Genomic DNA, 12303 nt, shown 5'->3' on the forward strand with positions numbered 1-12303 from the left:
TCCTATTGCCTGTAGGATAAAATATAAACCCCTCTGTTTGGCTCTTAAAGCTCTACACAACTTGCCCCAACCTCTTTGGACATTACTTACCTTCCCATGCTCCAAAGCCAAACTGGCTTTTTTCTCTGTGTCTCACACCCAGCACACTATCTCCTATCTCTCTACCTTTTTACTGCTCAATCCACACACCTTCTCACCTTTTGTCATAGAATACTTCTCTTCCTTTCACATGCTCTTCAAGCACCATCTTCTCCATGAAGCCTTTCTTGATCCCCCTATATGCCAGTGCTCTCCCTCCCAAACTACCTTGTATTTGGTGGCTTTTTCATATATTTATTAACTTTATATTTATGTTGTGTATATGTGTGTGTATATATGTATATATATATATATATATATTATTCTCATCTCCTCTGTTAGAATGTGAGTTCCTTGAAAGAAGGGATTGTTTCATTCTTTGTATTTGTGCCCCCCAGCACAGTGCCTGGCATAGGGTAGACACTTAATAAATACTTGCTGATTGACTGTTTGGTTGACCACATCACCCCACCCTCTACTCATTAAACTCCAATGGCTAACGAAGGCTATCACCTCTAGAATCAAATGCTAACTCCTCTTTGGGGCATTGGTAGCTCTTCACAACCTGGCCTCATCCCTACCTTTCTGCCTCATTACATACACTTCTGCTTCCCACACTATGAGTGAGCTGGACTGGCTATCTTGTTGTTCCTTACAGAGAACACTCCATAGCTCTCTCTGTCCTCTTTACTGGCTGCCTGAAATATATTCCCTCCCTCTTTTTGTTTCTTGCACTTCTTGATTTCACTTAAGACTCATCTCAAACACCACTTTCTATGTGAGGCTTTTCCTAGACCATCCAGTTAGTTACCGTATAACTGTTTTGTATATACCTATATATGTAAATGTTCTTGTTCTCTCTCTCTCTCTCTCCCTCTCTCTCTCTCTCTCTCTCTCTCCATATATATATATATATACACACACACACACATATATATACACACATATATATATATATATATATCTGAAGACAAGAATTGTTTTACTTTTGTCTTTGAATTCCAAGTGCCTATTATAGTGTCTGGGCCATAGTAGATGCTTAATAAATGCTTGCTAATTATGGGCTACATTTGCCTAGACAATAATATAGTGAGTGAATAGATCTGGTGCCTGTTGGGTGTATTTGACCCAAAGTGTAGTCACTAATAATTCAGGGTCAACCTGAAAGGAGATGGAGAGCAGAGTTCCCTGGGATCTACCTGTTCTTGACCTTATGCTATTATAACACTTTTTTATCAGTGACTTGGATAAAGATGTGGCTATCATGCTTATCACATTTGCTGACGACACAGAGTTGAAGGAGATGGCTAACATACTGGATGATGAAGTCAGCATCCAAAAATATTTTCACAGGTTAGAATGATGGGCTGAATCTAATAAGATGAAAGTTAATATAGACAAATGTAGTCTTATACTTGGATTTAAAAAAAAAATCCACTTCCCAAGTACAAGATCAGTGTAGTGTGACTAGAAAGGAAACTGGTATTAAACTGACCTAGGGCTTTTAAAGGAATGCAGGAACAATATCGATCAACAGCTTAATATGGTATCTAAAAACAGCTAATGCGACCTTGGTCAACATTGAAAAGTTTTGTGTCCAGGGCTAGGAAGGAGATGGTCCCAGTGTTCCCTGACCTGATCAAATAACATTTGGAAAACTGTGTTCCTATCTTGTGTTCACATTTTAGGAAGAACTTTCATAAGTCTGTGTATGTCTCATGGTCAAGAGGGTGAAGGGTTTCAATATCATGCCATATGACCATCAGTTACAGGAACAGGAGCTGTTGAACTTGGAGAAAAGAAGACTTTGTGGGGGAGAGGGCACGACCACTGTCTTTACATTTCTGAAGGGTCCTTACATGCAAAAAGGATTAGACTTGCTCTGTGGGTTCCAGAGGGAGGGACTAGCGGCAATGGGTATAGTTTTCAAAGAAGCAAATTGAGGTTTAAAATAAGGAAAACCTTCTTAACAAAGAGGACCGCCTGAAAGTAAAACAGACTGGCTCCGGAGCTGCTGGGATCCCGCCTTACTACAAGTCAAACAAAGGCTGAACGACTGCTTGCAGAGCGTGTTGTGGAAGACATTCCTGTGGAGGTATGGGAAGGATCAAACGGTCTCTGGTGTACTTTCCAACTCTGACATTCTCTGATTCTGCGAAAGGTCTATTTAGAGTGAACTCTCGATCCTGGAGAACCCATTTAACTAGAAGTCATAACAAAGGGTGAGATCTCCACTCCTTTCCTCCCCTTTCCCACCGCCTCACATAGGCATTTTTCTCTCTACTTCTGTCCAAGGAGGTAAATAACAAAATTCCTCCTTTCTGATCTCTCAGCATTGTTGACCACCCTCTCCTCCTAGACACTGTACTCTTTCCTGGCTCTCTTCCTAATCTTTCTGAATATTCCTTCGCAGCCTCTTCCATTGGCTCTGTTTGGGCATAGTCCAAGGCCACAGCCCTCAGCCTGCTTCTGTTTTCTCTCTATACTCTTATTATTGCATAATTTCATACACTTCCATGGTTTCAACCATGATCTCTACATAGGTGACTTACTTCCAGACCTAAATCCCTCTCTCTCTCTCTGTCTTTCTCTGTCTCTCTCACTCCTCATGCCTCATTCCCAACTATCTACTTGATATCTCCACTTGAATGTTCTTCTACCACGGTAAACTCAACATGACCCAAACTGAACTCAACATCTTCAACACCTCTATCCATCCCCCCAAAAAACCCTTCTTCTTCTCTCAACTTTCCTATATCCATCACTATTCTCCCCACTCCTCATATACAATCAGTAGCCAGCTAGACGGTACAGTGGATAGAGGTACACCTCAGTTCAAATCTGGCTTCAGATACTTGCTAGCTGTGTGACCCTGGGCAAGTCACTTAACCTCTGTTTGCCTCATTTTCCTCATCTGTAAAATGGGGGTAATAATAGCACTTACCTCCCAGGGTTGTTGTGAGGATAAAATGAGATAATATTTGCAAAGTGCCTAGCACAGTGCTTGACACACGGTAGGCACTATATAAATGTGAGCTATTATTATTGGTTACAATGTGTCAATTCTATTTATGAAATATCTACGGCTTACTCAAGTGCTTATACTTATATATTTTTCTGAAAGAATGTGTTCAGCGTGCAAAGAATCTCTGGGGCTAAAAGGCAAGAATGTTATGTTCTGGAAAATGATAGAGTGGCAACAAAGAAAGAAGGGGCATCTATTTAACAAGAGACATTTGTGAACTAAGGAAATTAAATCCCCCCTTTTCCATTCTAAGAAACATGACTGTTAAGATTCAAAATTCTTTTGCATTTCCATCTCAGATACCAAAAAGGATCTAAACAAAGGTTTAAGTGACGAAACAATCAAAGCCCCCAAGCAGATGTTCCTATCTCTCCTTTGAATGCAGACGACAAATTTATTTTTGAGAAGTACAATATTATTCTCATTTTTATCTTCTTTAATCTCCAACACACACCATTTAGATGGGGAAGGGGAAGTCATTATCTCTCAAGTAGCAAGGGGATTCATAAATGTTTGATGATGATTAACTGACTTGCCAAAGGTCACAGAGATATTCAGGGCCAGAATAAAGACCCAAGTGTCTAGATGTCTAAGCCAGTTCACTTTCCAGGACATCACAGTCTATCCTGCCTAAAACACACATGATACTATCCACCCTAATTTTTTTGGTGGAAACTACTGGAAACTGATTGATGAAATGCCACTTGGACTTGACTTGGTCAGAAAGCTGAAGCTGGTGATTCTCAGGTTTGGTTCTGCAATACTCCAGGATGGTGCCAATTATCCCAAGGTTAGTTAGGAAATTCTTCAGAGGGGGACAAAAGCTCTCAAAGTAAAATAAATATGTGCTATACTAGATTATACTTTTAAGAGAGGAATATCATGATCATGGAGGGTGTTTAGTGCAGTTCAAATGGAAGAGGAATTCTTTATATTATAGATCAAAGATATCTTTTTGTATCATTGAAACCTTGGGCAGTCTGGTGAAGCCTATGGATCACTTTTCACAATAATATTTTTGAAGGAATAAACTAAAATACGTAGATTACAAATGAAACTAATTCTATTGAAATAGTTATCAAAATATTTAAAAATAAGTTCAAAGACCTCATGTAAAGAGATATTCCTTACTATTGTGCTATAAGAAATGATGAGCAGGCAGACTTCAGAAAAACCTGGAAAGACTTGTATGGACTGATGTTGAGTGAAGTGAGCAGAACCAGGAGAATGCTGTACACAGTAACAGCCGTGTTGTGTGAGGACTGACATTGGTAGACTTAGCCCTTCTCAGCAATGCAAGGATATAAGACATCTCCAAAAGTCTCATGATAGAAAATGCTACCCACATCCAAGGAAAGAACTATAGAGTTTGAATGCAGATCGAAGCATACTATTTGCTCTTTTTTTTCTTCTGTTTTGTTTTGTTTCCTCTTTCTTGTGATTCTTTCTATTGGTTCTAATTCTTCCTTACAACATGACTAATGTGAAAATATGTTTAATAAGAATGTACATGTATAGCTTATATCAGACTGCACACCATCTTGGGGAGGGGGGTAGGGAGGGAGGAGGAGAAAAATTTTAAACTCAAAAGGTTACGGAAGTGATTGTTGATAACTCAAAATAAATTAAGAAAAAAAAAAAAGAAAGCCTGGGAGAGGCAAACAGTGAGATGAAAAAAAAAAGAGAGAGAGAGATTCCTTTTTGTGAATGGTGATGTGCTGGTGCATTTAACCCCAGAATATGACAGACACTCCTTAGTCAACCCATTGAGGGAGTCCACAAATGTTTGTATCTTAAAGCAGCGAGGTGGTGTCATGGAAAAGGTGCTGGATTTGGAGTCAGAAAGACTTGAATTCAAATCCTATTATATACTTACTAGTTATATTGCTTAACCTCTCTGTCTCAGTTTTCTCATCTATAAAATGCAGGTAATTGCATCATCTACCTCAAAAGGTAGTTGTGAGGATCAAATGAAAAAAAATGTATGCAAAAACTTAAAGTGTTATATGAAGAGCAGCTAATGATAATATAGTAGCAGCAATAGACAGGTGCTGCAGATGAAGACTGAGCTCGGCCCAGAAATGAAGAGGTAAAACGGGGTTAACAATAATAATAGCTAGCATTTATTTAACAGTTTAAGGCTCAAAAGCACTTTACATATATTATCTCATTTGCTCCTCAAAAAACTGGAGAACATAGGTACTAGAATTGTCCCCATTTCATACACAAGAAAACCGAGGGTGAGAGAGGTTAAAAGACTTGTTCAAGGTCATACAACTGATAAGCATCATATAAGGCAGGATTTGAACTCAGGTCTTCTTGGCTCTAAATCCAGCACTCTATTCACTATGCCACCTGGATGGCTAACCGTGTTGTACTTGGGAACATGGCAGAGTTTTCAGAAATTCCAAGCTGAATTCTACCTTGAAACAAAAACCTGTAAATACTAATATTCTTCTGGATATTTTGTCTGGCTTAAAATCATGGAACACAATAGTCAACAAAGCACCAAAATTTCATGTTGCCAATCATAATTGAAGGGCAACAGGGAGATAAACAGTAGGTATAAATAGCCAGTAGCATTACATAAGGTGACTGAAAAGCAACCACATAATAAAGGCAGTATAGGACTAGGAAATGGGATGAATTGGTATGACATTGGGACCCAGAGAAAGGCTTCTATCATGTTCAATGGATCTTCTCTAAATGATTCATGGGAAGGCACAGAGCAGAGTCTCATAGGCTGAGGGGGCATGGATGGATTTTGATCCATACTTTTGAAAGGAAAACCCACATCCATGAAATCAGAGGCCCTTCACAGTACTGCAATGTACTATTGCATCATCTGATACAACATATATGTATATGGAACTTTCCAATAGATCCTTTATTACCCTCTAAAGGCTTTTCAGGAGCAAATAGAAAAGACATTTACTAAGAAGATTATTTTCTTTAGTACGGTAGCCAGAACCTACAAAAACATCAGCTTGAAGACCCCAAGGTTTGTGTGATGCCATGGAGCACATGCAGTCATCTGGTTCCTTCAGTGATCATAGCATGAGAACCTTAGAGCTTAGAAGGGATCTCAGAATTTATCTAGCTTCATCCCCTCATTTTACAAATGAGAAAACTGAGGCACAGAAAAGTGAAGTAACTCACTGTGTTACAACTGCATCTTGTTTTGGTCCCCTTGACTACCCCCTTCCTTCTAGTCCATATAGTAAGTTTATCAGTAGCCAGGATAAATAACAATAATGGAAGTAAGATTGCAAAGGAGCAGCTACCTGAGTTCAAGTCTGGCTTCAGACACTCACTAGCTGTGTGACCCTGGGCAAGTCACTTAACTCTGTTTGCCACAGTTTCCTCATCTATAAAATGAACTGGAGAAGGAAATGACACACCACTCCAGTATCTTTGCCAAGAAAATCGAAATGGGGTCAGCAATCGTTGGACACAACTAAAATGACTCCACAACAAATATTTAACCACAAAAGGAGAATGGGTAAACTCCAGATGGGACAGTGTCTTACTGTGTAGAGGGGCTAACTCTGATTTCAGTGAACAAAGAGAAATGTCTAGCATTCTATATTGCTCTCTTTAGCATTTCTGTCCCTGAAATAATGATAACAATAATAACGATCCTGATGATGATAGCTACCCTTTATAAAATGCTTCAAAGTTTGCAAAACACTTTACATACATTATCTCATTTGATCTTCACAACAATCCTAGGAGGTAAGTGCTATAATCACCCCCATCTTATAGATGAGGAAACTGAGGTAGACACAGGTTTCAATGACTTGCCTAGGGTCACATAGCTAGTAAAGTCTGCCGGCAGATTTGAACTGAGATGTATCTCATTCCAGATCCTGAGATCTATCACAGCACCACTTACTTGCATGCTAATTGCATCGTAATGAGCAGATGAAAAATCTTTAGAGGGTACATAAAAATTCTTACCTCTTGATGTAGTGGGCATTGAAAAGATTAAAAAGTCGTCACTGATTTGAGAATGACTACTGCTGTCTAGACGGGGCTGTAGGGAAATATTTCGTTATTAAGACTGAACAATAGTTATTGAATTTTTTAAGAGATCTAAAAAAGATAAATCTTCTTACCAAAACTGTAGGTTGATATGGCCTTTCTTTCACTGATGGGACACGTTTTGGCTGTATGTATAAGGGCTTTGCTTTCTAGAATGCACAAAAAATGGAAAGAAGACATTGGGTTAGTAAGCAGAATGAGCATGGCAGATCAGCATTGTGAATGAGACTAACAATCCACGCAAAATATTCTTTAGGAGTCGAGGAACAGAGAAATGAGTGGTAGGACTGTACTAGGTCTGCCTTGATAGGAGCTGGCAGATGTCCCCTTGGATTGATAGCTTAGCTCAAACATACTGTTATTTCCTTCTTGTGCCAACTGTTCAGAAAAGAAAAACAAGAAAAATTCGTTTTGCTCATAAGAGTATTTTCATGGCCACTGGAAATTTGAAATTTGAAGGATTACGAGACAGATTCTGCTTCTTTGAAAGTCTTACATCGTTTCTTGTCCTTATTTTATATGGATTATACACAATACTCACAATTCAACCGTCATTAAGTATCTGCTGCATTCAAAGTACACTGCATTAGGGCAACATGCAAAGTTTAGATAAGACATACTACCTCATCTAAAGACATACTGTGTGACGCTGGGCAAGTCACTTAACCCCAATTGCCTAAAAAAAAAAAAATACAAAAAAAAAGACGCAAGCACACACACACACACACACACAGAGCTATGCACACATGTTTCCTCTACTTTGAAATTGTTTTTAAGTCATCCTGGGAGCCTTAGGAAACCTCTTGTAGCTGCCAGAATTTAGACTCATTCTGTAGTAAGATCCAGGCCCCAGGAAGCTGCACCCAAACCAGTTCCATATCCCTGGGATCACAGTGAAAAAAAATGAAATTGCTACTTGTTGGGATTCAGAAACAGCAGCACACACACCAAATGACTACAAACATCACACACTGAAAGACAAGCACAGCAGAGCAATATGAAATTCCTATTCCTTACCTCTTCCATTCTTTATGATAACTCCAGACTTTTAACTATCTACGCGTCATTATTCTGGTATTTGGTAAACTCCCTGAGGGCCAGGGCAGTGTTTTGTACATGCTCCTTAGTATAGTGTACTTTTCACACAGTTGATGTCATTGTTGTCCTTGTTGTTGTTGAGTTGTGTCCAACTCGTGAGTTTTTCTTGACTGGACTGGTTTGCCATTTCCATCTCCAGCGTGTCCCCATTTTACAGATGAGGAATTGAGGCAAATAGGGTTTAGGTGACATGCCCAGGGTCACACAGCTAGTAAGTGTCTAAGGCCAGATTTGAACTCAGATCTTCCTGACTCCAGGCCCGGTACTCTATTCTTTGCACCACCTGGCAGTCTTTGCACACAGCAGATGCTTACTATTTGTTGAATTGTGAAAATTGCACATAATTCATATAAAATGATGACAAGAAACCATGTAGAATTTTCAAAGAAATGACATCTGTCCATTTGTGATCCCTTCAAACTTCCAATTACAGTGGACATAAAAAAACTGTTATAGAACAAAACTGAACAACTGTGCCTCTGCATGGGCAGTTAGTTTCCCCAGAATTCCAGCCTCAGCAAAGTGGATTCCAAGTTAGAGGTAGTGATCTCCCTAGCAGGAGCTTGAAAAACAGCAGTCACATGGGACTTGGGAGTAGCCCCACATCCTGAGGGAGCATACATTGGAGCTGGGACCGTAGCCAACTTAAATCTAATAAGTCAGGTGCCTTTCACTTCCCTTTTCAGCTGGTCAATTGACCTTGACACAGTACCTGGTACATAACAGAGTTTTCATAAATGCCTGCTGATTGACTGTTTGACCTAAAAACCTCTCCTCTCTCCTCAAGCTTACTTTTCACATCCACGAGTCTTCTGACAGGCTATACAAAACACTGTTTGGCGGATTTGGTCAAGGTATCTGGTATTTGTATTTCTGAAGTTATGCCTCTGACTGACTATAGGGTTCTTGAGAAAGATATAATATGATTAACTTATAATGTGATGTTTTAAATTCTAAATCTTAACAGCAACCAACTAATTTATCTCCTAACTGGGCATTCACACTTAGCTGATGAATATAAGAGTTTGTGAAGAAAAATTACCAAAGCAGAGACAAGTCTAACCATTCGGTCATATGTTAAAGGAAATGAAATACTTTAATACTGTTTAAAATGACATCTGATACAGGAGTACTAAGACAAGAGTGATTGATTTTTAATTTAATGTACCAAATTTAATTTAATTTACCAAGCAGTACTAAAGTTAAGGCAACTCTAGATTAAATATTGTCCTTTACTTGGGAAACAGAAAATGAATGAACATAGAAGAGCCATGCATGACTGCATGTCCATAGTCATCTACTGGCATGGAAAAGATCTAGGAAGACCTATATGAACTGATACAGAGAGAAGGGAACAAAATTGGGAGAATAATTTCTATAATAACAACATTATAAAGAAAAACTACTTTGCAAAACTGGAGAACTCTGATCAATGCAATGACTAACCGATTACAGTTCCAGAGGACCTATGATGAAGCTTGCCACCCACCTCCTGAGATGCAGAATGAGACACGTTTTCTGACACAACCAATGTGGGAATTTGTTTTGCTTTGCCACAGAGATTTGTCACAAGGAATGTGTCATTTTTAGCACCCTCTTTTTTAGCTATTCTGCTCCTACTGCTGCAAAAGTGGAAGGGGGCAGCAGAGAAATAAGGACTTTTTATATTTTTCTTTTCATGGGTTGCCATGGCCAAAGAATCCATCACCAAGTGGGCTGCCTGTTGGTAATGAGCCTTTCTGTACCCAGAAAGTATTCAATCCTTTACTGGGATTATACTGAAAGCTTTTTTTTTTTTTAGCACAGTATATAACCCTACAAAAGTTTTTGCCCCACTGGTATAGCCTTTGAGAAACCAGGGTCACAACCTCACCATGTTGAGGCATTGAGGAAAGGCTTTCTAAGGGCACAACCTTTCTTTAAGATAACTGAAGCACTCCAGATAAGGAAAGTTCTGTAGCTCCCATCTCACATTAAAGATACAGGTTAAATTTGCTGTCTACTTGGAGTACTGGACCTTTTGCACTCACGCTGTTGTCTACCTATAGCTTATTCATTCAACCAGTTCTGAATACAACTAACTGTACTATCATCTGGATCACAGGTGTCAAACTCTCAGTCTATACTTGAGTACAGCCCAAACCAGATTCAAATGTAATTGGGAAATACTTGAGAAAATATATGAAAATGTAATAAAACTGGATAATATTATTACATTTTAAAACTAAGTCGATATGTAGTCCACAGATATCCTGATGTAACAATTAGTGGCCCCCATTTCTATTTGAGTTTGACACCATTGATTTTTTATTGTTGTTCAGTTGTGTCCAACTCTTCATGACCCCAAGCACCATAGCACTCCAGGCCCTTCTATCTCCCACTTTCTTTCTAAGTCTTTCCAAGCTCATATCCATTGCTTCCACGACACTATCTATCCATCTCATCCTCTGCTGTCTCCTTTTCCTTTAGCCTTCAATCTTTACCGACATCAGGGTCTTATTTGCCTCTGCAATGGAGGATCTGTGAGTGTGTTAAATTTAGAGTCAGAGGACCCAGATTTGAAACCCTATTCAACCACTTACGCCCTGGATCACCTAGAGGAAGGTACTTCATCTCTCTAGGGCTCAGTTTCCTCACCTTTAAAAGAAGAGAACTAGATGGTCTCTAGATGAACTCTAATATCATTTCCAGTTCTAATTCTACAAGTCTACGATCTGTTGGAGGTGCAAGTTCTTGTTGGTCAAATGACGGCAAGACTGATATGACTCATTTCCTCTATGTCATTCATTGGACAAGGACCCCATATTTAGAAAACCACCAGCTAAGTGAATGTTAAACAGTCAAGTCAAAGGTCATTTATTAAGTGTGTACCATGTCCAAGGCACTGTGCCAAAAACATGATTTTTATTGAGTACCATCTTGTTCCCTTTTTCTGCTACTTTGCTACCATTACTGTAGAAACAGATGGGAATTACCCAGGGCATTTTTAATGGGTTGCCATGGCCATATAATTCACTGCCAAGTGGCCAGCCTGCTGGTGACAAACTTCCCTCTATTTAGCTATAAAGCAAAGTCTGTTGCTGGAATTGTCATTAAAGCTTTTCCAGCATGGTGAAAATTTGTAGAACTTTTGTTCCACTGGGATAGATTCCATGAATCAAGCATCACCTCCATGTTCTTGTGAGGAACAGGAACATACCTCACACAAAGGAGGCAGTATGGTATATCAGGAAGAGTGCCAGGGTCAGGGGTACCAGGTTCAAATTCTGCTCTTACTACCTGTGTGACTTTGGGTAAATCTCTGTCTCTGGGCCTCAGTTTGTTAAATTGTAAAATGGGGGTGCTGGACCAGATGAATTCAAAGGTCCCTTCTATGATCCTATGTCTTATGAATATTTCTAAATTGACTATTTGACTGAAATTGACTGAACAAACTTCTACACTTAGAAGCTTTCAATTTCACAGTCTCAAAAATTTAGGTTATTAGAGAGATGCTTAATTGTGTTTCCTTGATGAGTTGCCTCCAGTTTTCCTCCTTTCCAAAGTCTTGGTCCCAGGGACTGCTCCCTCCACTCCTTTCTCCCTTCAGAGAGGAGGTCAGGTAGGGTAACTGTAACTAAGCTTTTATATATCTATATGCACCCCATGAATGCACATGGAAAGACCCACTTGAGAAGTTGCACGACAGAAAGGTACCAACAGGAGTGTTCAAAAGGGGCAAAGAGTATCTAAAATAGTTACATACGTGGTAATTGAAGTAGGCATCGGAAAGTGTTACAAACTGGCGAACAAACGACTGTCTGGTAAACATCTCATCCTTAAGGGCGTGTAAACTGAAAGTGATGGAAAGAGTTTGATTTAGAATATTATTGAATAATTTCTTCATTTTAAGTATATCCACCTTAATGAGGTACAGATTTATTAACTATGTTTTTCTTAGCTGTGGGTTATTCTCAGAACTGATGAAGAAGCAGTGAATGTGGACACTGGAAGAGACTTCTAAACACACTTATCCCAACTGCCTGCTCACAGACAGGGAAATTGACTTGGCCCGGTAA

At 39.3% G+C, this 12303-nt stretch overlaps 1 protein-coding gene across 1 annotated transcript in view; it reads right to left on the bottom strand.

Annotated features, from left to right (window-relative positions):
* The window catches only part of CUNH10orf67 (chromosome unknown C10orf67 homolog), a 111457-nt gene that overhangs the window by 17947 nt on the left and 81207 nt on the right, over positions 1 to 12303 (bottom strand). Inside the window, exons 15-17 of the mRNA XM_027847864.1 lie at positions 11991 to 12078; positions 7222 to 7296; positions 7064 to 7139 (exon numbers count right to left, since the gene is read on the bottom strand). Coding sequence (XP_027703665.1) covers positions 7064 to 7139; positions 7222 to 7296; positions 11991 to 12078 — 239 coding nt within the window. The remainder of the gene's footprint in view (positions 1 to 7063; positions 7140 to 7221; positions 7297 to 11990; positions 12079 to 12303) is intronic.

Source organism: Vombatus ursinus, unplaced genomic scaffold (genome assembly GCF_900497805.2).
Source record: "Vombatus ursinus unplaced genomic scaffold, bare-nosed wombat genome assembly UNPS02005459.1, whole genome shotgun sequence".
NCBI classification, from domain to species: Eukaryota; Metazoa; Chordata; class Mammalia; order Diprotodontia; family Vombatidae; genus Vombatus; species Vombatus ursinus.